Source organism: Odontesthes bonariensis, chromosome 20 (assembly GCF_027942865.1).
Source record: "Odontesthes bonariensis isolate fOdoBon6 chromosome 20, fOdoBon6.hap1, whole genome shotgun sequence".
NCBI lineage: Eukaryota > Metazoa > Chordata > Actinopteri > Atheriniformes > Atherinopsidae > Odontesthes > Odontesthes bonariensis.
In genome coordinates this window covers 11,717,698-11,743,971 of record NC_134525.1, presented here as the reverse complement: position 1 = coordinate 11,743,971, position 26,274 = coordinate 11,717,698, and the positions used below count along the sequence as shown (strand labels likewise).

The 26,274-nt window shown below is 45.2% G+C and overlaps 2 protein-coding genes across 3 annotated transcripts in view; both read right to left on the bottom strand.

Annotated features, from left to right (window-relative positions):
- Nucleotides 1–3,649, bottom strand: part of LOC142369933 (retinal-specific phospholipid-transporting ATPase ABCA4-like) — a 34,947-nt gene extending 31,298 nt beyond the window's left edge. The window contains exons 1-6 of the mRNA XM_075452349.1: nucleotides 3,584–3,649; nucleotides 2,580–2,673; nucleotides 2,326–2,467; nucleotides 2,034–2,173; nucleotides 664–791; nucleotides 71–268 (exon numbers count right to left, since the gene is read on the bottom strand). Coding sequence (XP_075308464.1) covers nucleotides 71–268; nucleotides 664–791; nucleotides 2,034–2,173; nucleotides 2,326–2,467; nucleotides 2,580–2,673; nucleotides 3,584–3,649 — 768 coding nt within the window. The remainder of the gene's footprint in view (nucleotides 1–70; nucleotides 269–663; nucleotides 792–2,033; nucleotides 2,174–2,325; nucleotides 2,468–2,579; nucleotides 2,674–3,583) is intronic.
- A 1,269-nt stretch (nucleotides 3,650–4,918) lies between these two features.
- The window catches only part of arhgap29a (Rho GTPase activating protein 29a), a 36,685-nt gene continuing 15,329 nt past the window's right edge, over nucleotides 4,919–26,274 (bottom strand). Inside the window, exons 3-23 of one of the 2 annotated variants that reach the window (XM_075452190.1) lie at nucleotides 23,944–24,087; nucleotides 20,761–20,857; nucleotides 20,283–20,355; nucleotides 19,747–19,807; nucleotides 19,180–19,326; nucleotides 18,154–18,218; nucleotides 17,956–18,066; nucleotides 17,797–17,877; nucleotides 16,045–16,227; nucleotides 15,828–15,965; nucleotides 15,540–15,730; nucleotides 13,791–13,960; nucleotides 12,731–12,859; nucleotides 10,834–10,932; nucleotides 10,534–10,697; nucleotides 9,550–9,738; nucleotides 7,892–8,029; nucleotides 7,516–7,751; nucleotides 7,069–7,381; nucleotides 6,833–6,941; nucleotides 4,919–6,708 (exon numbers count right to left, since the gene is read on the bottom strand). In XM_075452190.1, the coding sequence (XP_075308305.1) occupies nucleotides 5,714–6,708; nucleotides 6,833–6,941; nucleotides 7,069–7,381; nucleotides 7,516–7,751; nucleotides 7,892–8,029; nucleotides 9,550–9,738; nucleotides 10,534–10,697; nucleotides 10,834–10,932; nucleotides 12,731–12,859; nucleotides 13,791–13,960; nucleotides 15,540–15,730; nucleotides 15,828–15,965; nucleotides 16,045–16,227; nucleotides 17,797–17,877; nucleotides 17,956–18,066; nucleotides 18,154–18,218; nucleotides 19,180–19,326; nucleotides 19,747–19,807; nucleotides 20,283–20,355; nucleotides 20,761–20,857; nucleotides 23,944–24,087 (3,833 nt within the window). In that variant the 3' untranslated portion in view covers nucleotides 4,919–5,713. Of the gene's footprint in view, nucleotides 6,709–6,832; nucleotides 6,942–7,068; nucleotides 7,382–7,515; nucleotides 7,752–7,891; nucleotides 8,030–9,549; nucleotides 9,739–10,533; nucleotides 10,698–10,833; nucleotides 10,933–12,730; nucleotides 12,860–13,790; nucleotides 13,961–15,539; nucleotides 15,731–15,827; nucleotides 15,966–16,044; nucleotides 16,228–17,796; nucleotides 17,878–17,955; nucleotides 18,067–18,153; nucleotides 18,219–19,179; nucleotides 19,327–19,746; nucleotides 19,808–20,282; nucleotides 20,356–20,760; nucleotides 20,858–21,824; nucleotides 22,140–23,943; nucleotides 24,088–26,274 lie in introns of those variants that run through there. The other variant, XM_075452191.1, reaches the window with a different exon arrangement.

Below are 26,274 nucleotides of genomic sequence, written 5' to 3'. Positions count from 1 at the left end.
TAGACTTTGAGTCATTCAGTTTATACTGTCATAAATACCAGCCCCTTTAAGCTCAAGAACCAGCACTGACCAGCTTGAAAAGTTTGAAAAAGTCGACATTGGCATAGAATTTGTCCTCGATGATCTGCAGCCGCTGCGGGGTCAGGATGCACATGGCGTTGCGGACGGCGTAGAGGCCTCTGCGGCTGGGGAAAATTAGGAATCGCTCCAGCAGGTTCAGGCTGCAGGCAATGTCTTTTAAATGCAAGTCTGGGACCCCGAAGGCAAACTGAAAAAAGTGGACAGGAGCTGGAAGTGGGTTAGCTGATCTAAGGAAACTGACTGAATGAATTGGATTCTACTGTCATTGCACTGTTAGGTGCTGTGTTGAGTTTCTCCGTCTCGTTCCTGACTCAAATGGCTCTACTATCAAGTTTGTGTTTCCTGTGTGATGTTGTGGTTCATTTGTGCTTATTGTCAGAGCCGATAAAGTGGCTGTTTGAAGAGGACTTGCTTGGTAAAAACTTCCGGTCCACAACATGTGTTTTGGTCTCCAGATTAATATGGCATTTGTTTAGAGATGTTAGATATATATATATATATATACATATATATATAAAGTGTATCCTTGTCTTTGTGTGTATTTTTGTGTTTTTTAATGCATGTATGGAAGTATCCACGTACCTGTTCAGGCCTGATTTGGGCATTCACTAGATGATACACCACAGACTCGGTCAGAGGAATGTCTCTCAGCAGGAATGATGTCAGCGTCTCATCATCCTTCAGGACAGTCTCCACCTTCACTCCTCGACCTGCAGAGACACACAGAGTTATCGGCTCCTGTGGTGGAAAAGTACTGTGAACCTATGCCCTTCGTTATTTTCAACCCATGGCTTTGATTGATAGTTTTCCTCTCGAGTCATCCAGTGGAAAAACTGGTTAATTCGTGGGGGGAAAAAAATAAATAAATCAGGATCGTCATTAATGTGTTTCTGAACAAGTTGTAACGAGTGGGCTTCATTAACAGAAAAAGGACCGCGGGATAGAGACTTCCCACCTCTGCGCCGCCTCTTTACTTCTAGCTGCCTGCCTGCACTTGAACAAAGCTTATTTTGCAGCACAAAGTGGAGTTTTGGCTCGTCTCCAGGATGTGTCCTTGATTAACTTGCCTGGTGATGCATCCGTTGGAAACAACATACAATGTAATAAGCAAGTAAGGACACGATTCTGAGAAATTCATAGATTTCCAAAGACATGGAGCCCCGCACATCGCATAGAAAAGGCCTTTTTGGGGTTTTTCTTCTCCTCGAGCTGTGCCGGCACAATTCTTTTTGTCTAATATGAGCAGTCATGAGTGGAAGTCATCAGCTGCATGAACTTTTTTCTCATGATAATTCCGCTCTCTTTCTCAGAGCTCATGGGAACTTGGAAGGAATGTGGATGTGTATCTCTGTTAGTCCATCTACATATTTCTCCATGAGAGTGGCAGCACAGAGAGCAGCCAGACATAATCATCCACAGGCTGGAATGCGCCCCATGTCACTCCGCTCCCATCATAAAGGTTTATTTTGCCAGCGGGGAAACATGTTGTATATACAAGATATTGTCCATGTTTACACGAATAGGGAACACATATCACAATGTCCAATAGTAGAGTTTATCGATGGCACATGAATTGCCACCCATATGTTTAAAAAAAAAAAAAAAAAAAAAAAAAAGGAAAAGCAGAGGAAAAGGAAACAAGATGCTCGTGGCAAAACTAAGCAGCTTACATTAAGGTCCTGTCTTAAGCCCATGTGATATAATGGTTTTACGCAGGCCAGACACAGATAAAACAGTTGGGAAATTATGTGAGGTGTGACTCGGGCTGGGATGTGCCTTTTGGTCTGAAACACGAAATGCAACTTTCTTTAAAACTCAAGTGAAGCGCGCTTTTGTTCAGCTGCAACACCTGCTCCCATGAAAGAGCTCCCCAGAATAGCTGACCTGAAGTTCGCCCCCTCTTTTGACAGTGATGTTTTTGCAGGATGTTGATGAAAGTCTGGAGCACTGACCTGAGACCTTTTCAGGATGAGTGCGCAAAGTGTCCATAAAGTTGCTCATGACGTTCATTTCCCTCCAGAGGCGACCGACCTGCAGAAACTCCGGGTCATTGAAGAGAAGCTCCTCGGCGTCAGAATAGAGCCGTGCCAGTCTGAGGAGAAATCTTAATGAGGACAAACACACTACACAACATGGAAGCCTGTTTTTTTTGTTTTTTTGTTGTTATTAGCTGAGATGGAATATTTCATGGGGATTCAGCACTCTTTTCGGATTAAAACTCTGCTTGCTGTGGGTGATGCTCACATGGAGTTGTTGTAGTTGGACACCAGGCCTGGAGATTCACCACGGGTGGGGTATTGAAAACAAGGGTTGTTGGCATTACAGAATATCCCCTGGATCCATGGAAGGACACCAGTCGAGGGCATGGCCTTGTTGGGGAAGTGACCTGGGAGTAAAGAGAGGATTCTCCTGCTTCACACCAGTTTTTAACAGTCTCAGACTCTCTGAGCGGGGGTAAGATATCAGGGATATGCTCTGGTGAGGAGTTGCTCGCTCACATTCATGCTGACGGTAGAGTGGATTCACTCTTCTGAGCCACACCAGTCCCATGAACAGCATCACAGGCCACATGATCTCCATGAAGAAACGGATCTGGTTAAAACGACACAAACTTCCCTAAATCAGCATCTCCCTTTCCAAACGGCTGTTTTCAGTGGGCGTCAGACAGTCTTAATAAAAAATGTTGGCAGTGGGCCGATAATCCTTCAGCGCACGGGTCTAAGTCAAGAAAAAACAACCTTATTTGATGTCTATGTTGACACTGAGATGGGTGCAGCAGTGTTGTGGGCGTGCACAGGGGCGCCGCTAGGTATTTCGGGCCCCATGAAAATAATTTTTACTGGGCCCCCAAACAACCGGCCAGGAGGTCGGCGAAAATTTGTGATGCTATTTTACATACAACTATGCATTTTAATGGTATTTCTGACTATCGTTCCCATATTTGTGAAAAAAGAAAAACATGACAGTTGAGGTAGGTAACACCGAGCACAAGGAATTCAATGGAATTAATTTATTTGCTGCAACACTTCATTCTAAACTCTTAATTAGGCTACCTGAAAAATACAAAACATAAACGTAATGTTTCCAAAACAAATAAAGTTATTGTTACCAGTAAATTGTAAATAAAATATATTTGTGATTATAAGTTAGTTAATAACTTTGTGTCATATTATTTTTTGTCAGTATTATAATTTTATTAGGGCCTCTCTGGGCCCCTCTTAATCATGGGTCCCTAGAATCCTTCTCCTTTTACCCCCCTTTTCGGCGCCCCTGGGCGTGCAATACGCTGCAATCCACATCTCACACATTCCATATGTTACAAACTATGGAAAACAGAGAGGGTGGCTGAAAGCTGCATGTTAAAACACTGAGAAAACACCCCCACTGCAGCTTTCAGTACAAGTCTCATGGAAACTGAATCTGACGTGCATCAGATGATCAAATCGCACAGTCTGGCTGGTCTAAAACTCTGCCAAATAACTGAAAGATGAGAACATATTACCCTCTGCCTCCTGCGGATGGTCCAGTTCTTCCACAGCAGGAGTCTGACCTGTCCTCCTGACCCCATGATGCCTCCTCTTCACCCCCGCGGGGGGCTGGCTCCAGCCGACAGACCTGTGTTCGATCAGTCCGTGACAACCTTCAATCTTTTTACTGGCACAAATCTGTCTGCCCATTCATCTGGAGAAAGCTCCATGTGAAAGCTAGGCGCTAGCTCACTAATGAGGTTAATGAGCTTCGAGGTTAAAGACACTTCTGTAGCTTCTGGTGCACAAGTTGGGAATATGCAGCCTTTGTTGTATGCTATGTTATTAACAACACCGCCAGGAAACGTGACAGTTTGTACTTTCTACTGTTTGTAGACAAGATTACAACATTATCTCAGCAGCAGCTTTCAGCACGACACGCTTTCATCGCTGCGCATCTCTCCATGTGGGCAACTCTGCATCACCACTTACCTCAGAGGACGAGCCGCACTGCGGAGCGATTCTTGAGAAATAAAAAAGCATAACAGCGCACAGTCCACCGAGTGTTCCTTGCGGCTGCTAACGCAGCTCCTTTGCAGACCTCGTGAACAGTTAAGCAGATTGGTTTAATCTCCTTTCTCAAGTGCAGGGAGACGGCTAACGCCTCTCCTCCATTCGCAGAGGCCTCCATGACCTAAGCCTCCCGGCCCTCGTTCGACCACATAATCCTACCGCTGATGTGGCGAGGAAAAAAACATTCATTTTTATGAAAAAAAAAAAAGATGCCATCACAGGTGTTGGATCATCAGTTTTACTCAAATACACAGATCAACCTTTTCAGGCTAAAGAAGTACGACTTCAGAACTTCTTTGTTGCAAATGTATATAAAAATCTGCAAAGTTCTGAGTCTAAAGTCCACGACAAAGGGAGTTAATCTCCCCCCACAAACAACTGATCCTGAGTATCCCCTTTCGCATGCTTTCTTCCCCCGTCGGTGTAACATATTTCAACATGCAACACAGACTCAGAGCATTTCATTCCAGTCATGGTGACAAGAAGTGCTGCTTTCTAAAGAAAGGTGTGGAAGATCATTTGACCAGAAAAAAAACCCCAGCAAGTTAAGTTGGAAGTTGTCAGATATATTTTAATAAGTTACAAAAGGGTGTTTGTTTTCATGTACCTGTTTTTTTGTTGTTTTTTTTGCTCACACTTAAAACCTTTCAAACATTCCGTCAACCTTGTACATCGCCCTGAAAAACAGATACCATTTAAATATATGATGCACTTCCAATGACTTACAAACAACCTGTAAGGTTTAGGTTACTGATAAGACTAGTTAACTTGTGTAAAAAAAAAAAAAAAAAAAAAAAAAAAAAAAAAAAAAAAAAAAAACAGCTTTGGTTATGACAGAAGTCGTAAATGTTACTCTATAAAAATAAAAATAAATGGATGAAATGCAATGCCGGGTTAGAAAAGCATTGGTGTTCATAAAAGCTTTTTTTCCCAAGTTCAACATCATGGAGGCGAGAGGATGAAAACCCTTTGCAACGTTCTTATACAACAGGACTCATAGGTATTGAGCACAACACGTAACAAAAAGGATCCTTAAATTGCTTTACAAAAGAAGTTATTAGAAAATAATTCATCTTAACCTACGTGTAACAGTTTAAAACACTCTTACTCACGGTAGGTACGACACAGAGTATTGATGTCAGGTAAGTGCGCTGAATGCTTTCTCAGTGTTGTGGCTACAGTATACGCACTAATGTAACGACTCAAACACAGGGTTTTTTTTTTTTTGGTATATAAACATACATTGATAGTGAGCCTGTAAGGACTTTGTACAAAACAAAACAAAACAAAAAATGTTGGAAAATTGCACAGTTTGAAAGAAATCATAAATATTCTCAGGATGCGCCGAGTGTCCGGAGCACGTGATTGGTAACAAAGTGTGCATGGTGTGGGAAACATACAGTATTAAGTGCGTCCTGTTTGCCCTCTGGGGACCAAATGTACAAAGAACAGGTCAAATAACTGCCCACACGCTCCTGAAAACCAGCTTCGGGTCATTTTCTCCGCAGGTGCTTCCGAGGCTTTTGCCTCTAAAACACGGCGCATGTTCACATTCGGCTACGACAGCCCACCAGCCAATCGTTTCTAACGGCTCAAACAAAATGAGCCTCTCGGTGTTCTACCTCCTGAAGGCGCCTGGGCCTTAGTCTCTGGTACACTGGTTTGGACTGGTTTTGGCCCAGTTCCTCAGGGCTGGAGCTGGGAGACTGACATATGGCCGCCTGCTCCACCTCAATGTCCTCCTCAAGAGGCTCATCTACTGACACCTCGATCTCAATCCCCAGCTCCTCCTCCTCTTCTTCTTCTTCTTCTTCTTCTTCTTCTTCTTCCTCTTCCTCCTCCTCATCGTCATCATCATTATCCCCATCTTCTTCCTCAGCGCTGTTAGCTAGTGCGCAGTTCTGCAGGACTTTGGTTTTGTTCCCTGTCGGGGGCTTATAGAAAGTTCCCGGGGGAGGCTGGAGAGTCCTGGGGGCCCTGAAAGCGGTCGTAATTGTGCTGTACTTGGTGACGTTGTCCTCCCTTCTTAAAGTCCTGCTGGGTCGCACTGCGACCGTGTAAGGTCTGCTGGGGTAGAGGGTCCCGACGCTGCTCCCTGCACTTCCAAGGGACAAGTCTGACGGCACAGAGGCAGATGAGCCGTCGCCATCGGCTGCTGTGGCGTCTGAAGGCGAGCTGGCCACGAGTCGGACCGCTCTGGAAGCCACATCGTGCTTGTACTGTTTGTCCCACGTCCTGCGTAATGTCTGCGTGTCGATAAATGTGCTCTGGAAACGCGTGCCCACTCGCAGCTTCGGATTTTCAGTCTCGTCCACTTCTTCAATGGACTGGTCGAAACTCCCTCCTTTCCTGTCGTCCTGGTCGGCGCTGTTCCGAGTGTTGTTCTCATCCACGTGTCCTCGGCCGGCGAGCCGTTCGGCTGGCAAGCTCACCGGCCGAGAGGAGAGCTTGCTGCGAGGGTGTCGAAGCTGAACCCTGGTGACTGTGACGTGGTGGGAACGACAGAGGCCTCTCTCGCCGGGCTTCGGGGCATCTGTAGCGCTTGATGACAACACCCCATTGTGGGTCTCCGGGTCCGTTTCATCAGCTTTAAACAAAGAGATTCAAAAAGATGTTCAACACTCTGGTTCCACGTAAAACCTACGCAGACTTCACAAATCAGGGCTTACTTGGGCCATATAGTGGGGAAAGGGACTTGTATAAATACTGACCAAGTTCAAAATCGCTCCCATCGAGGCTTGGCATCGTCTCCTGAACTTCAGCCAGTAAATGTGAAGAAGGAATTATGGAGGAATGTCTCTTAAACACTTTGGAGCTCTGCTGTAAGGGCAAGATGGAGGAAACAGACAGTCACGCTGTTAATCACGTACACGTAGAGTGATTTCGCACGCTGTGCCAATAATAGAAGCCAGTGTCATGTTTTGGATGGAAACTAGTGACTAATTACCTCCTTGATGTCTCCCAGCGACTTGGAGTGCCTGCTCAGCTGCTGCTCCTCCCTGTGGGTGAGGCGGGGGTCAGAGCGGGGGTGGGCATCGACTTCCGTGGGGGAGGTGCCGCTCAGGGGACTGAGGGTGGTGTCAAAGACCATCTCGTAGTGTTTGATCAGGAGCTCCACCATGAGTGCCTGGTAGGGGTAATCCACCAGAGAGGAAAGGGACACTTCGGCATCCGCCTGCCTCGGCTTGATCAGCGTTGGGCCAAAGATGATCCCCAGGTTGCTGGCGGTCATCTTGTTTTCTTCCGAACACTCGGTCACCCTTTGGAAGGAAAAAGAAAAAAGAATGGAAATTCTATCCTTTGATAAATCTCTACCAAGACGGCGGCAAAGAAAAAGTTTCATTTTCATGTTTCAGGGTTGAGGTTTGGATACTCAAGCTGCTGCCCTGCATACCTGTGCAGATGCTCTATGAGGAACTGCAGTGTCTTGTAATGAGCTGGAGGCAGCTGTCTTAGCAGATCCTTGATTTTGAACAGCACCCGGTTGAGCTCCACGCTGACCTGGGCCGGGGCCACGGGGCTGGGACTGAGCCGCAGTGCTTCCAGTTCCTCCACAATGATACTCTGGCTTTCCTTGGCCAAACCGATGAAGTCGTTATAGTAACGGAAGAGGATGAGCGGCTCTGGAAGCTGGAGGGTGTGGAGGGGAAAAGAAAGTAAAAAAACAAACGAAACCAAAGTTACGAAGTGGTGCGGAATTAGAAATGAGAGACGGGGGGGGGGGGGGTTTCAGTCAAAAATGAGCAATGACTGAACTTCTGCATTCTCACCTGTCGCAGGTAGAGTTTGAGTACGTTGCTAATGTCGTGAGGATACAGTTCAGAGAGCTCCACCAGGTCCTTGCCATTTTCAAACGCCTGACACAACTTCTCCACCCGAGACTTAGCACCGTTCACTCGGTAGATTCCCTTCAGGGCACAAAAACAAAACGCGGTCAGCACCGTGGAGAAACCAGGTTAAAAAAAAACTGCAGAAAAATCAACAGGATCAACCAAACTGTAACCTGCTCACATCAATCTAGTGATCGACCCTATCATTTTAAATCCAACATGGCTGCTCCACGCGTTGCTAAAGTGTTTGTGTTCATAAAACACTGCATAATGCCTCGTTATCAACTTGCACTGCTAATAATAGCCTGGCCTGTGCAGAGAGCACAACGATAAGCTAAACTGGCGCGGGGCCAACTCAGGTGTGACATCATTCCTGTCTTAGAGTTCCACTGTGAGGCTGATGGCTTTTACTCTGTGAAGGAAAGTATCAAACTTCAGGTGAAGGTAACGTGGGTTGACATCATCACTCAGTGGGGTTACATGGGTTACATGGCACTGAGCATGCGCAGAACGCAAAGTCTAAGGCTCTGTTTACATTAATTAATTCACCATTTCTTCGTGTCGGCGTCTTGCAAACTATTTACATTTACACACAAACGGGGATCGGCTGATTCGCTAGTCACATGACTAATCAGCCATCACATCACATGATCGCCCTTGCTTTATTATTTATTCTTCGGCGACAACAACTTGGTCAACGAAATTTTCCCACCATTCACTGCTTCTTCCCGGTCTAACCAAAAAGCGGCGCTCCATGTACGGCTTGCGTTGCTGCAGTGGCTGGGTTCTCATCATAAAAGCTTGTTGAATCTGGCACCTCCTTGCCACGTAGCCTCTTGTTGTGCACAGCGTACTACCAGCAGTAGGACATGGAGCAGGCTCCCATGCTGATCGTGGTTGTCCATGATTTCCTTATTCTTCTCGATGACACGAATAGAAAGGAAGTGTGTAACTGAAGTGAAGCACGCCTGTTTGTTTTTAGTTTCCCAGCACTCAAGTCACATGACCAACGATACCAGCCTAGCGAATCAGGGAGGAGTACGTCCGCAGTAGCTAGAGCTCAGCACTGCGGATCCTCGTTTTTCACCGTTTACAACTGCTAAAATCAGCATCGTATGCGAATGCTTACGTGGGCTCCAGCGTCTTTGAATCCTTCCACCTATGAAGTCGTATTCCAGTATTTTAATGTAAATGGACAGTGCATCCGTGATAGAAACGATATAGAAACAGATTAGTATAAATGGCACCTAATTCACCACGTGCATCACCCGTCCACAAGCACGTTTATTTTGACTTTCGACCGAATTATCTCGGGGTCTAAATTCGATCGCGAGTAACTCGATTCGATCCAATTTCTTGTCAGATGAAGGTGTCTACATGCACTTAATAACTCCGTCTTATTGCAATTTAGCCTTTCAGTGCCATGTAACCCCACTGACTGGTGTGAGGTAGAGATTTTTATTTTTTCCAAATTACATTCTGGGAGCATGACGTGGATTATAAATAAAAAAATAAAGCAAAGTATCAAAATTACAACGACTGTCGCAGCACTGAAATCCAATCGACTCTCTCATGGATCTGTCTTTGAAAAAGAATACCTTGATGTTTAGCGCCCTGTTCTCAATTTCCGACGTACACTTCCGAATGATGAAGGGGATGCCGTCTTGACTGTTCCTTGCCGCCTGGGTGAAGTCGATGCCGAAGAGGTGGAGCCTCCCCTGGAGCTTCTTGTGGCCACACTGGATGGCCAGGGTTTCCAGGCACTTTTTATGACAGGCCAGCGAACACTGCGAGTACATCCACACAGGTTTCACACGTGAGAAGAGGAGAGTAAAGCCCCTCCGACAGACAGGATAAAATTCTGCATCTTTCTTTTTTGTTCCATCACTGATGTAGCAGAAAACTACAGGATGAACCCTGGATTATGATTGATTATTTCTTTTTCCCCAACAGGAAGTGGGTAAATCTGCAGACGCAAATAGCTGCTCACGGCTTCGTGGGAACTTTAAGTCAAAAAGGCCAACGAGGAGAGCTACGATGCACTGCAGTGAGCTGCGTTCTTATTTCAGCTCCTTGTCAATATGTAAACCAGTATTACATAACCCGTCCATTCCCTGTAGCCGCTCTGCTATTGTCTTGTTTAGTTTAACTTAGAAATATGGACAGAAACTTGATCTTAAGTCAACTGTGGCTGTGGGTGCGCAGGGACGAAGGAACAGACCCTTCAGAAGACAAACAAAGGGTCTTCAGTTTCCTCTGCCCGTTTCCCCCCCACTGCGATCAGCTGGCGGGTTCGGTCTCTGAGGAGAGACTGTGGCCAGTTTCAACCTTTCTCTTTTACTCCTTCATTCAAACGTTTTGATGAGGGGAGAAGGGTGGCTTTTCTCTTCTGTTTTCGTTTCGATTTTTTGCTCGCCGCGAGTGACAAAGAAGCCGCTGTGAGACGTTGGCAAATTTTCATCTTGAACTTGTAACACTCCAACAATTAGAGAAGGTCGGAACTGAGGGTCGAGCCTTAAACGGTGTTTGTTCTATTCATTTAAAAAAAAAAAAAGAGGAAGAAGAAAGGAATCCAAGGTTACCTCCTCGCACTCGGCTCCATGAAACACCACCAAGCTGTCGCACTCTCTGCACTTGGAGGGCGCTCGAAGCTTCCTCAGCTTGTGGGTTTGGGCCGCCTTGGACATCTGAGTGTTCCTAAATGGTCCCGGAGAGCTGGCTGTCTCTATTACCATCTCATTCAGACCTACAGAGAGAAGTGAGGAATAAAAAAAAAAAAAAAATGTACCTCAAATATAATGAAAGATCCACCAGAAAACCTGAAAGTTATGACAATACTGAAATACATGAAAGGAAACCTTAGTCCTAAAAAACTAACTCACCGTTATCTGAGGGTGAGGGAGGCTCCCTGTCATCCAGGTCATCAGCCGACGACATGGTGCCAGTGGAGGGGGTTCTGGGTAACCTTCTCTTGAAATCCCCTGAACAATAAGGCAGAACACACATGTAAGACCACATCTTCACAGCCACATCCAGCCCCTTCTTTTCGTTTCTGCTCGTCCGGTGGCCACAGTGCCGACAACTGGAAAGCTCTGGCGAATTTAATGCAGCGAGTGGGAAAGGTGTGGTTGACTTCCTGCTGTCGATTCCTGACAAAGCAGGTGATTGCTGGTGATTCCCATCTGCATTGATTGATCAGTGATTACCTCCAAGTCCAATTCAGTAACGTTAACTATCTGACGAGCCTTATAAGGAGGCTAATCATGGATAAACTCCTACACCGTTCGCACTCTGAGTGTTGGTGAGCGGGGGTGGGAGAAATGACATGACAGCCATTATGTTAATGCCATGCATTAAATGGCTAATGTAATGCAAACCAACCATCTTCCCCCAGCAAAGGATGACCCTCATCCAGCCTGAGTTTTAACCAGAACAAAGAGATCAGATCACATCACCCCAGTTCTCAAGTCTTTACATCGGCTCCCGGTCAGATACAGAATAGATTTTAAAGTTCTGCTACTCATCTACAAATCACGGAATGGTTTAGGTCCAGAATACATGAATGACATGCTGGTAGAGTATAAACCCAGCAGAGCTCTGAGATCTGCTGACTCAGGTCAGATAGTGGAGCCCAGAGTTCAAACTGGACCCGGTGAAGCAGCTTTTAGCTGTTATGCTGCACACAACTGGAACAAACTACCAGCAGAACTGAAATCAGCCACAACTGTGAGCACTTTTAAATCCAGGTTAAAAACATTTCTCTTTCCGTGTGCTTATGGTTGAGTTTACATTTTTCTTTTTCCCCTCTTCTTTGATTGCTTTTAACTGTGTTTTAATTTTTATTCTATCTTTTTATTCTCTTTAAATTGCTTGTTTTTATGCTGCTTTATGCTGTTCTTTTAAATGCCTTGTATTTATGTAAAGCACATTGAGTTGCCTGTGGTATGAAATGCGCTATATAAATAAAGATGCCTTGCCTTGACATCCTACAAAATTTTTTTTCAAATTTTTAAAAAAGAATGATAATGTACAATATTCTCCAGGATTGCTAGAGATCTGATGCCATTGTTTATACTGTAAGGAATAAAAGCTGTAAAGGCCAGCCCAGTGAGTGGAACAGATGTTCACCGATTCGAGCTATGCGCTACGAAAGCTATTCAAACTGCATTCTCCTTTACAAACATTTAAAGGAGACCCGTCATATTCTGATTTAAGGAAATAGAAATAAATGAAATAAACAAAATTCCCCCAAAAGAAACGGGGCCCAAACTATGAAGCAAGAAGGTGCTACAATGATATAATGCGCAGTCAAACGCCAGAAATCTGTAGGACACCTTGTCAACTGTTGCATAGTAACAGTGGAAACACAAACCTCAACCAACACACTATTTCATATGCTTGTGTACTTGGTAGAGTAAGAGTTGTGTAAAGAGGCACCACTGTCTGTGGTTGCTTAGCTCCTTCATTCCGAGATAATCGAGTGTGCTGCCCTCAGGGCGATCAAGACAGCTGGTGATGAGCAATGTTTCTCCTGTTTGTGGTTACCGTGCGCTGGCCTGATCTATGGATAAGGACTGTTACATATCAGCTCCATGTTGCGAGACGAGCGGAGAAAAACCTGCCCAGCTGGCTTTCTGGTACGAGAAAAGATTTATTTTGCCTTGACACCTCAAGTGTGACGAGAGGGATCTGAGAGGATAAGAGTGTGCTGCTCTCCTCACAGCACCGTGCGATGGCAGAACAGCGCAGTTAACCTGGGGAGGCCCTTCCTGCTCTTACCTGGGCTCGCGGTGGGCGAGTCCATGGAGCGGGACTCGCTGCTCCCGCCAGCACTTTCCGAGTCGCTGCACATCCCTCCGCCCTGATTGGTCGAGCCCCAGGGACGAAACGGACCCTGAATGCGAAGTGCTGGACAGAAAGAAAAAAAAAGAAAAACGTCAACATTGAAAAAGAAGGAATGTTGCTGTTACAGTACCCACTGAGTGAGCGTCGACAGCACAGTTATCCCATGCACGTGAACACGGTCAATTAGAGGCTACGCAGACATCTGTGCAGAGCCTTGTATACACGATCTCATGACAGCATTTACATCACATGGACCCTACTGGATTCCTGCACTCTTGTTTAAATGTCGCGAGTTCAGCTATCACTCAGTGGGCTTACATGGCACTGAAAGGATCGGATTACTGGCTAAATTACAATAAGAATGAGTTGAGCAAGGGTAATTCTCCTTGGATATATGGCAGTGAATGAATCAGATCAGAGGCACAAAGCGTGTCATACCCCGATATGATAGGTGACGCTGTACCCATTTCAACTATTGCTAATAGAGCCACTTCCTGTTGACCTCTTCAACAACAGACGCAGGCATTCCAGAAAATGGCGAACGAAGAGCAAGATGAAGCTACGTCCCTCTACATTTGGTCTGTGATGAGCTGCTTGTTGCACAAACGCGATGCCCAACGGAGCATTCTCCATCGCGTTATTTGTTTCTTTCCAACGGTGACAACAACAGGAATATCGTCTCTTCCGACTTCTGGTTCACGACCCCGGGAAAAAATCTCGCGCATGTGCAGAACGCAAAGTCTAATTCACCACGTGCTTCAACGTCTATAAGCAGGTTTATTTTGACTTTCAACCGAGTTATCTCGGGGTCTTAATCCGATCGCGAGTAACTCGATTCGACCCAATTTCTTGTCAGATTAAGAAGGTGTTTACATGAATTTACTCAGTCTTATTGTAATTTAGACAATTATCTGATCCTTTCAGTGCCATGTAACCCCACAGAGTGATGTGTCCATCTAGAAAAACGAGCAGCTCCGTATATAAAGCTGTGTACCTTGGTTATCGGTGCTGCCGTTGGAGCGTCTCTCTGCGACCTTGGCGTGTTGAGGGCCGGTCTGGCTGTCCACCTCATCTCCACCCAGGATGTCAGAGGTCACAGATGCCTGAGACAGGTTGCTGTGGGACGAGTGGCTGCCGGTGAGTGAACGCTTGTTGAAAAACAGCCTGGGGCCAAAAACATAGAAAAAAAAAAAAAAAAGGTTTAAAAACAACAACGAGACTTTGACTGTTACAGAGTCCTCGCAGCAGTGGAAGGTGTTTATGGTTGGAGCAACATGTATTTCTGAAAGCTGAGTCTTATCTTATCATGAAAACTGCCACGCCATCATATTCATCCAGGATGGGACTTTTACAGTGACCGTTAGAAATCACGGCGCATAGAGGACCCCATTGGGGGACGACTGGAGACACAGCGAGCTTTAAGACATCATTTGGCTTAAGGGAGATGTTACTAATCACAACAATTTAAGTCACGTTGAGCCCTTTTATATTCGGACAAATCAAGCTGACATTTATTCTCTCCCGAGAGCTTCTAAATCTGCCTAAACTCTACAACACTCTTCACCCGTGGAGCCAAGCATCAGACACTGAAAAAAATTGGCTTCCACCTTAAAAAAAAAAAAAAAAAAAAAAAGCTAGAAATCACTGGTAGTTCTGGGATCCACTGAAGGCCTCCAAAGCGAGCAACGATACCGGTGAAGATCCTTAAAAATGGACTTGATTATTAACTTTATCAATCACAAAATGGGAATTAATTACTCGTCATTAGTCACTGTAAACAAGTAATTGAGTTAAAATAAATAAATAAAAGTGGAACAATAGATAGAATTTGTCTTCTGTTCCACTATCAATTTTCTACATTTTAATTGCAAATTCTATCAGCTTGTTAGGATCCCTAAATAATCCTGACATCATGAAATCATCCCATCAAAGACAGCAGTTAATTTAAGGATAATGATGATTAACTGCCACACACTTGGGACATGCCATCCATTGTTAACCCGAGTATCCCACAATATACAATAAGTAGGTCAGTGGTCTGTATTTAAGCGTTTAGGGAGCAGTGCTGCGGGTGCACGTGAGCGTGGGTGTGTACGTGCGCCCAAGTTTCATTTCCTCTCTCCCAAGCTGAATTCTTTTGATCAGAGGGATCAGAGTCAGGGGGGAGCGGGTGGTGTTGGGGAACTAAGTGAGAACAAAGCGCTCTCTTATTCCCAGCTGTCTGGTATGTGTGTGTGTGTGTGTGTGTGTGTGTGTGTGTGTGTGTGTGTGAGACCACCAACCTGTGTCAACAAAAGCCTTTCACAAAAAAAGCAAAAAAAAAACAACCAAGAGATAACTATTTTTAACCAAAAACCTGGATACGAAAAACTGCCCAAATTAGAAAGACCAAAGCTTTCCTGACCAGAGTCAGTCTGTGTGTGTGAGGCTTGAAAGCTCCTGAAAAATGAGAGGAGGTTCAGAAAACTGACGGTGAGCCCGCTGCTCCGGCTCCTCCGACCACAGCCATTTCCGCAGGAAGCCCCGGCTAACCCAATTGTTTTAAACCGTTCAAAAACAAGCTCCCTCACTCTGTCACTCCACGCCTCTGCGGTGAGGTGTGCAGCTCCAGAGTTTTACACTGCTAACCGAATTGCACTGGTGTGGCAGAAATCAACACGTGTGCTCCACAGCAGTCCTGAGCTGCTGATAAAAAATAACTGCGGGAGTCTGTGTGTTCCGCCTCAGCATCTCGACTTCTCACCCTGTGTTTTGTGCGACGGGAGAATCCAACGAGTGAGACTCCAGGCGAGGACCGTTGGTCGGCAAACTCCTGACAAACTCGATGTAGCGCTGGCCGGGCTCGTACAGCTTGGCGTTTTCGCACAGGCTCTGGTGGTTGACGGGCAAAGACACGACCTGGGCCTGCTGCAGCTGGAACCAGTTGACCGTCACCTGAAACAAGGTCCGATCAGAGGATCAGCGTCCTCTTTTCAGCCAAGATGTGGCACATAATCTCTGCTGGTCTGGTCTTACGTATGAATGAACTTACAGCCTTAAGGGTGAGGTCGCACTGGGAGACCATCTCTCGGATCTGAGTGATGATCACACTCTTGGTGTTGGCCAGATCGACTCGCTTCACGCCAACGTCGACCTGACAAGCTTTGCAGTGCTCCCTGGCCTCCTCAGCCTGCCACGGAAAGAAAGACGGATCTTTAGAATCCTGGCAGCGGTGGCACTCGGATGTCTGAGCAGAAGAGGTGCCCTACCTTCTGCAGGGCCTCCTCCTCCAGCCTGCGCCTCTTCTCCAGCTGCTTGGCTGCCGCTGCTCCCCCCCCTCCTCCGATCTGCTCCTCCTCCAGGCGGCTGGTGGCTACCTTGGCCTTCTCGTGCTCCTCTTGCCGCTGTGCCTGCAGCAGCCGAGCCTTTTTCAGAGCGCTGTCCGCTTCGTTCTGGAGATGGAAAGATGTTAAACTCGGGTGTAAGAATAACACAAAAAAACAGGCTGTAATAAACACTCAACTACTATAAACAGCTCGCATCACTGTGACTTTTTAGATCATTTTTGTACAAAAAACAAAGTCCAGTGACGCTAACTTTCTGTTATTATTATTAGTTCTTCAGGAAAAGAACAACAGACTTGTCAAGCCGCATTGAAATGACAAACCAAAGCATTTGTTTGCACTTGTACGGCAGCAGAAGAGGTCATTTTGGACCGAGCCCGCCGGTCAGTGGATCTTTGTTTTTCTAAATATTCTGTTTATTGGACTTGTCCGTATTCAAGACAAGTATTTGAATAACTCATTGTGAACATATTTTCAACTCAAGCCCCCCTCCCACTCCCTCCCCCCTTTTCCCATTACTGGTATATATGTCTACAGAAATGTACTTAAATACAAATTATAATACAATAGGATCATAACATAAAATAGGTACACAAAAACAAAAGAAAAAAAGTAAATAAATAAATAATATAGTAAAACACATGAAGAGAAGTAAATAGTGAAAATACATAGATAAATATATAAAAGAAAAGCCAAATAAAATGTAACTAGTGTCTCTAGTCAGTAGTTATATCTGGTTTTGGTGTGGCCCTTCAACCAACTTTGTGTTCAGATGCTTAATCAGATTACCCCATATTCCCTCAAATTTATCTGGTCTTTAGATTGTACATTATTTTCTCGTTAGGGATACAAGAGGTCAGTTCACTAAGCCAAAGAGAGGGCGGGGGTGGTTGTTCACTCTTCCATTTAAGAGCTATGCATTTGTTGGCTATTGTCAAAGCTATCCTTGTGAATCTGATTTTGTTGTCCCTTACAGGCAGCATCGACTTGTCCCCTAATAGAGTTAGCCTTGGTTCAAGAGGAATATTTGTTTGTGTTATCTTGGATAAGGTTCTAAGTATTGTTTCCCAGTAATTGGACAATTGAGAACAGGACCAGAACATATGAAGAAGAGAGCCAACTTCAGATTTGCACCTAGGACAGTATTGAGAGATTGTCTGATTTATTTTGTGTAGTCTTTCGGGAGTGTGATAGACTCTATGTATCAGATTATACTGGGTTAATATATGTTTACTATTAAAGCAAAAGCTTTGGGCCTTTTCACATAGCTCAGTCCAATCACCATCTTCAAAATTATGAAGCAAGTCGGCCTCCCATTTTTCCCTAACTTTAAGCCCCTCTTATTCTAACAGATTGTTAATGCCAGTATACATGCGAGATATAAACCCCTTGAGTTCTTTTTTACTACTCAATATATCATCTAAGGGTTGTTTTATAACTGGTAGAGGTCTGCCCCCCTTTTCCGTTCGAATATAATGCTTGAGTTGCAGGAATTTGAAGAAGTGCCTCTTATCAAGGTTGTATTTAGCTGTAAGGTTTTCAAATGACTCCAGGACACCATTTTTGTATAAGTCCCCGAATGTCTTAATGCCCTTTGTAAACCATACTTGTGTCAGTGCATCTTTTGACTCGACACTTGTAGGCGACTCTATTCGGAGTGCAAACTTCATGACTCACCATTTTCTTTTGCCCTCTCTGCCACTGCTCCTTGACCTCTTTCCGCAGTCTGTCCAGCTCGTTCTTTCGGGCCAGGAGAGGCTGGAGACAAACACACTGCCGCTCAGACCTCTTGTTCCCCCCAATAAACAGAAATGCAGCCGTCGTTTCATCGATTACCTGCACGAATTTGTTGCTCTGGAGCACAGCGGCAGTGTGAAGTACCAGCTGACTGTATTCGGTGTCGTTTTTGAAAGCCGTCTTGTAGATCTCACGGAACGGCATGAACTCCTTGGATGGAAAGGGGAAAGTCTTACAATCTAACCCCTACAAAAAAAGAAAATTTAAACAATGAACTGAGCTACGGCGTCCGCTCACCTGTTGATTCGCAAGCGTCTTGGCGGTTTCAGCCATTTTGGCATAACTCTTTGCGCACTCGATATCTGCAATCGGACGACAAAGTTTGAAACTGAATAACTTTAAAGTGACATGAGACGGCTACGGCACTTCTGTTCAATTCATACATTTCACTTTGTAAGAACTTTTATTTGTGAAATAAAGAGAATAATAAAACCCACATAAGCCACAGATGAGTCTGATAAAACCAAACAAACGGGTAAAACAGAGCAATGGCCACAGCAGCTGCTGCTGACTGCACTGTACAGCCGAACAGAGAGCTTTCTGTACGACGCTGGAAACTCTCATTAACCAATCGATCCAACAAACGCTCTCGCACGACAAACACAACCTTGAGCGTAGATAAGACTTCTTTGTTTTTAAAACATTTCTCAGTAAATCAACATCCAGTTTATGGCGATGTTCAGAACGCGGCTAAAGTTCACTGTTCGGGGAAACAATGTGCACGATGCAGCTGGCGCGACTTAGAGCTTCTGAAAATGTCTGACGCAGAATCAGAAAAAAAAAAAAAAGTCAATGGATGGGAATCTGGCAAGTTTGAAATCATCTTTATTTATTGCATTTTTCAAATTCTGCCTCAAAGTGCTGAGCAGACGATACTGGAGTCCCGCATCATGTGAATACGAGATGCAGATTATTCACTCAGGGAGAAGCAGTGGGAGCGATTTTAACCTTCCTGCAGATAGCAACAGCATCAGATACAAGTTGAGATTCAAAGCAGAAGACTTTTCTTTTTTTTTTTTTTTTTCTAATCTATAACATGTCTGTTAGCAACAATAAAACTAATGTAATCACTATTTCTACAGATGCTGTAATGCCGATGAAGCCACGTGTGAAAGACAGCCTGACAGATGACTGCCCAGAAAAGAAAAAAAACCCAGACGCGGTGAAATGCAGTTGAAGCACACGGTCCATCGCATGTAAACATGACGATGTTTTGGCCTGACAGGTGCTTACGGAGCCGCATGGGCTCTGCGCCTGACTCACCCACACTGAGCCGCTTCTCCACCCATGCCAGCAGCTCCTTGGTGTACTTGGACCACGCCTTGGCGTAGAGCAGCGCCGACTCCACTCCGTTGTCCTGTCGCTGCAGCGTCCTGTCCACCTCCTCGGGTCGGACCGGCAGAGACGGCCCTGTGACCACCACGGAAATCAAATGATGGAACTCGTGAGAGACGGACTGAAACATGACCGCTGGCCACCGACCCACGTCCGACATGCCCGTCACCACTGCTGGACCAACATCTGTGATCGTGAGTCAGCAGGAAAAGCCAATGCCGACCTTGGGTGATGGACATACGGGCTAATACCATCTGACGCTAAGTAACACCGACAGAAGACTCGCATTATTATGTGGTTAAGGTGATTGCTCATCACCTCACATAACCCAGAGCCCAGAATAATAACCAGCAGCCAAGCTGTAAAAGTGATTTATGTGCGAGCTTTTATTCCCCCCCCCCACCACCCTCACCAATCTGTGGGGATTAGTTTTCCTCCTGACACTTTCACACAGCAGCACCAGAGTACAGTAGCTGTGTGTTCCATCCGTCTTACCTGGCGGATCATCTTTCTCAGGACCGGATCCTCCAGATTCCACAGAGAGGTTCTCAAAGGACTGAAGAAAAAGGAAAAAAAAAAGTTGGAAAAAAAAAGAAAGAAATCTACAAAAGGAGGGTGGGAGGTGGGGTGGGAGGTGGGGGGGGGGGGGGGGCAGAGCACAGAACGCTCTGCTAACATGCTTGAAACAATTCTTATCAGAGCCTGGACTTCCTCCTTCGTGCAGTTATACAGTAAAAGTTGCAGCAGGAAAACAACAATGCATGACATCAGTTCATCACTCCAGGAGGAGGCGGAGGCGGCTTCAGGCACATGCGTCAGCCTGCAAGCTCTTGCTTCACCCCTGAACTTTTCACGCTGCCGGTTGATCTTTCGCTCAACAATGCAAAGGCAGCAGGTCGCATCCTACTGTCAACGGGGTGCTCAATAAGCTAAAGAATTTCATCTTCGATGCAAAGTAAACTTCTGGACGGTGGTTAAGTACGCAACCATCAGACCAATTGTGAGTACAGCACCTAAAATGACAAACTCACCCTACTTCTCTTCGTCAGGGGGAGCCCCAACACTGATCCGTTCTCTACATCTCCCATAAGGAAGTCGGACACTCTGGAGAAAGATGGAAAGATAAAATTTAAAAACTGGGATTGGGGAAAAACGATGAAGATGATCACAGAAAACATTAAGAAAATCTGCTCAAAACTTGGCTTGAATGATGTTTCATCAAAAGGAAACACAAGACGCAGATTAATACGAAGACGGATGATTGTAATGCAAGAATTCCACTTTTAAAAAATGGGACGTTTCAGGGCTGTTTTCTCCGCTTAAGCTACTGGTTAAGCGGTCCTTTTTATGCTCAAATAAAACACTTGTAAAAGTCCGATTATTATCTAGTGGGCAACATAAATTGATCCAACATTAATCATGTACTCAAAAGATGTGACAGAGAGCAAACACACAAGCGAGGGAGCTGTGGGAATAACAACATAATGAGAACAATGAAATCATACTCACACATTGCCAAACGTGAACGCCAATGTGTCAATAGCTGTGTAGATCTCCCCGAAAAGCGTGGGTTTGTTCTCTTCGTTCACCTCCTTAAAGTTCACGCCTGCAGCAGTGGGGTGAAAAGAGACAGAGTCAAGCTTCGGTGGCGGAGCTAAAGCGAGCATAGTGCATACAGCCTTTGTTTCAGCTATGATTCATCATCCTGCGCAGGATGTCAGGCAAAGAGTCAATGAAAGTCACTCTTGAGTCATCCTGGACTCCTAAAAAACCCAGAGAGCGAGGGATCCGGGCTTGTGCGCTGAACCTTTATAAAAAAAAAAAAATTAAAAAAAAATAAATTAAAAAAAATATTAAAAATACAAAAGTCCCCGAGAGGCATCCAAAAACAACTGTGGTAAATCAGTAAAGATAAGCAAAGACTGCAAGTGTGTATATTTGGCTGTAATCTGGCCAGGCAGTAGTTTCCTGCTGTAAGTCTAAACACGGTGATGACTGAGGACAGAATGAGGGGGGGAAAAAAACACCAGTATAAATACGGCTGTAATCAGTCTTCACAATAAACTTCCTGTCCTGACTGAGCAGAAGGAAAAATAAACGACAGGAGAGATGCTCAAAAAAAAACAGAACGAACACGCAGGAATAAAACGGTGATGTCACGGAGAGCTCCGCTGCCTCCACGACTTCCTCGCTCTCTCCTTTTCCTCTGGAGCAACAAAGATTTCTAGAGTTCAAAGACTCACAAAAGGGAGACATTTCGAACATTAAAACCAACTAAAATCGGTGCCTTCATCTTTCAGTTTCTGGTTTTGGCTTTTTGGAGGACGACCTCACATCGGAGAAAAGTCCAAACTGTGTTCACTACAAAACCTTCGAAGGGGACCAGTAGAAAGCGTAATGATACTTCAAGTTTGAGCACTTTAACCGGGTCCTTTAAAACTTTTGCCACATAGGGACAAATAAGCAGGTGCCCACCTACCAAAGCTTTCCAAATACAGGGATGCTTCCTCAGTAGCTACTGCACAAAGAGAGGCCTAAGAAATATACAAGCGGCAAAACTGCCAATTACCTACCTCAGAGCTTTTCTTGTCCTGCTGTTAAACAGTAAAAAGCCCTGTTGATCATGCTAGGCAACCTGTGCTACCTTTTAACATAAACCCAACAGAGTTCTGTATCTTTCGGGGGTCCAATCGTGGTTTCCACTTTCTAGCAAAAGCAAAAGTAGACGGCGAAACCGATCCAATTCCAAATGATTTGAGTTGAACAGGTTCCCTCTTCCATGGGAAGCTTCTTGTTAACCCCAAAGCAGCTACTGTGGCTACCACCAATCAAAGTGCACCACTCTTTTTGCTGCCACATCTCCTCCTCTTCTGTCCAGCCACGACCCCCAACAGGACATCCTGAGGCTTGCTGGAATACAATGCCACTACTCGCTCAGGCCCCAGCCAACGCTCCAAATGTGGAAGTTACATCATCAGGGAAAAATGGTATTGTCTCGCTGGAAAAGCACAACACTCTCGAAAAACACTTATCGGCAGCAAACTCCTGTCCAGCGTTTGTGGACTCGAGGTGCCAAAGTTTCAGGAGGAAAATAAAAATCACGAAGCGAGGAGCACGACTGGATGCAAAGTGAGACGGGACGAGGGTTCAACTCTGCGTCGGGGTATAACTGAGTGTTTAATCAGGCAGAAATGCTACAGAAAATGACAGAAGTTTTACATATGGAAGGAAAAAACTGTGTGCTTTGGATTTCTTCTTTTACCAAAATGAAAGGCCAGAGCACCAGAACCTCCAGATCACGACATGCCGAAATGACTAATGGCATGCCGAATTTAAAGACTTCATTTTAGTGTAACGTTAACAGGTTAATAAAAGGCACAGGGGCACAGCTGACTGGGGATGAGGGGGGGGGGAATCAAGAAGTGAGCAATCCTGGCCACCTAGTGGCCAAATAGACAGCACCACACAAAGCTGTGAGAGGGCTCCTGTGACTGGCTGTCAAATCGAGGCCTTCATCATCAAAAATACGCATGACATTAAAGCCCAAAACAGTCAATGGACGATAATCCCATTTACAAAACAATTAATTTCTCTAGAAAAACTGCGTTCAAGTATTTAAAACATTACAACAATATTACTGGGCATGTATTGTTGTTTTCACATGCGCGCGCCTACCGACAAGAGGTAAGTTACATGCTGTTTATAAAGTTGTTTTGTAACGTCCCCATGCCAGTAATGTGAGAACCATGCATATGGTTTTGATGGTAAGGCTTGTGACTTTATTGTCGGATGGTTTATAAAGTGGTGTGACGTTTCTGCAGTGTGCAAGTTGTTGTTTTACGTGGAAGGTTTAGCTCTTGCCCCTTAGCCACCACGTATTTGGTTAGCATGACAGGCTGAGCGAACAGCGCAATCGCTTCACAGGGAGCGCCGATTTGCACCGGTCTGTGTCCTACTGTCAGTATTTGACAACCTCTAGCAATGGAAATGCGATTCAAATGCCCCGGAGTTCCCCTTTAACTAATGATGTCAATGTTTTCAATATGGAAAATGATAAATAAAGTTGTAAAAGAAAAAAAAAAAAAAATGCATGACAGATGAGACTTGCACCTCACATTTGTTGATACACGTGCACGCATCCAAAAGTGTTTGGAATATTTCAGTGAAGTGGAGCTACATTTCTATGCAGGGCCTACCCCAGCTTTGTCCACCTATCAAAACAGCTCCTCTATGCCCCTCTTTGCAATGCAAATGGAGTAGAGGTAAACTCGGGGGGGGGGGGCTGCATGTCAGATGAAAATCTCAAAGAACGAGATTCAATAGGATTCCATAGCATGGCTCCCCTCGGACGGACGGGTAGACAAAGGACAGTGGACTCTTCAAGTATCAAGCATCTGACTCCCAAATATGATTTTCTAACTCTCTGTAGGGGTTTCAAACACATGCTGCTGCAGTCTGAGCACTCTGAGTGACTTCTAAAAAGCTGAAAGGCTTTGGGGATTTTAAAAAAAATTTAAAAAAACATTGTGTAGAGAGGGGAGACACCGCGGGAGCCAGGACAAAGAAAACGTGAACGTCCAGAAGAGAAGGCTGTCAAGGCAGAAGGGAGGATTTAGATAGGCAGAGACGGAAAGCAGAGCAAAGGAAGAGTGGAGGAGTAGCTGGTATGTTTCACAGCCCCCCCAAGCTCACCTTTGACCGTGGCGATGACGGTCCCGGCTGTGCTGAGGATGTCCACAGAGTTCAGGCTTTGGTGTTTGTCGATAATGGCCCTCAGGACGCGCAGCAGCTCACCGAGGCGCTCGTGCACCGCCTGATGGAGGCAGTCCTGATGCTCTGGAAATGGAAGAAGTCAGTCTGATTAGGCAAATCAACACCCATCAACTCCATTTTGACATTCAGTCAAGATCGTGCAGTAGAATGATCTGTATTTAAGCCCGAGCTGCAGTTTTAGCATTTATTTTGTAGCTCTTTCAATCAATATGAAAATAAATACCAACAGTAAAGAGACCACACAAGAAAGGCTTCCGACTAAAGTTTCTTCTTTTTTTTTTTTTTTTAAAAGAGCAACACATGAATGAGGAAAGGGTGTTTAAAGTTTGTATGCATCAAACATCATGTGCTTCTTACAAGCCAAGGAAATCTTTTCACACCCAGTCACCCCTCAATAAACCATTTCACCTGATAGCACGCATATAAAGCCCTTGTACAGCGATAAAATGATCAACCAACCCTGATAACCTTTGACCAGCAACAACATATCAGAGCTGCTACAGGGATGACTTCACTGTAGCAGTTCAAGGCTTCCCAGCGCTGTCAGGAAACTGCATATGAGCGCCATCTTCGGGTGCGAACCGTGTCGCCTACTGCAGTTCAGAACTCACCTTTAATAGTAACCATAGCAACCCGTTTTACATCAACTGTCCCACAATGGTGCAGCGTAACATTCCAGCTTTGTTGGGTTTAAGTTGTGAGAGTATGTCAGACCGCAGACAATCAGACAGCCTCGTCGCTGTCTCGTCCAGGCGGCCAGACCATAAAGAAGGGGATGCAAACTAACCCCAAGTGTGCCAAATGTGTACATAAAAATGAGCTGCTGTGGTCTGCGTGCAATTAGCGGCTGTCGGGCCAGTCAACCACAGAGAACGAGGCATGTCAGGCATGCAGGTCCGTGGACTTGGCGTGACTTTACCAACCGTGAGACAACACCATTTGCAAAGGGACAAAATGCACTTTGTTATCAAACAACCCCGAAGAAGTGCTCTCGGCATGCTCGAGGAATGAGGTCATGAGTGAGAAAATGTAAATGAGTCAACGGGTTAAAGTAGCGCTTACTACTCATAGGACACGTAGATCACAGGGACAACAAGGAGGCAAAGCGACACACACTGCAACTGCGACCGTGGCCAGGAAGCATCCCGCTGCGAGACTGCAATCATACTGCACACATAACGTCAGAGCTCCTTACAGCACACATAAACACATACAGAATGAAAACAGGCAGTCAAAGCCGCATTTTGTGCTGACGATCCCCCCTGGATTACCCATCATGGAAAGAGGGATCAGAAAGACTTTAGCCATCTCCCGTTTTTCCTTTTATCCGTTAGCCCTCTTTTTCGGAGGGGGACAAACGGTGCCGCCAGTGGGGCTAGTAATGCAAGGCCTTTGGGGGGCCGCCGTAACAATGCTAGCTGAGGCCAGACCTGCAAATGAACAGGGCTGTGGTTAGTTCATAGTTACCAGCAGGCAGGTAACACGCGCTAGTTTAAACTCACACCGCAACTGTAGAAAAAGCAGGAGGGAATTTAGATTTACTTTATTATTCATTACTTATATATCCAATTTTAGTTCCAAAGAGACTCGATCCCCCTCAGCGTGGAGGACAACGAGGCAGCCTTCAAAGACGGAACTCCAGTCCAACTTGTTCCTCTAGCAGCACTGCTGCTTCACCAGCTTAAAGCACTATTTTCAGTATAAAAAGTGTGGTTGAAAATCGATTTGGGCACCATTCTCCTATTTTTCCCCAAAACACTTTCACTCACTGACTTCTTTCTTATCTTAACGGACTAATAAATGATTTGACAACACAGACAACGTAGAGAAAATCCCAAACTTCAGTTTTATGCTAAAGGGAGACTGATAACTGAGGGAGATTGATAATATTTATAACATCTTTCTTTGAAACCCAAAGGCAAAACCAACTGTCTGCTCCTTATGACGGAATTTCCAAGTGATAAAATCACTTAGAAATTTCATTTCACAATAGATTTTTTTTTTTTTTTAAAAAGTGGTGGGAAAACAAAACAAACTCCTGTAAACTCCTGCTGGGATATTTCTCTCCTGTTGAGTTTAAGGAGTCTCGGTGTTATCTTGTCAACCAGCATTTTGAGATTCCACAGGCCTTCACGGTACCACCGATTATGTCATCCTCAACACCATTTGCACTCAGGCAGCGCCACATAATCCTACTCCCACGTCTGTGCTTTGTGGTAGGAACCAGACACTCATTATGATTGCCGGGTA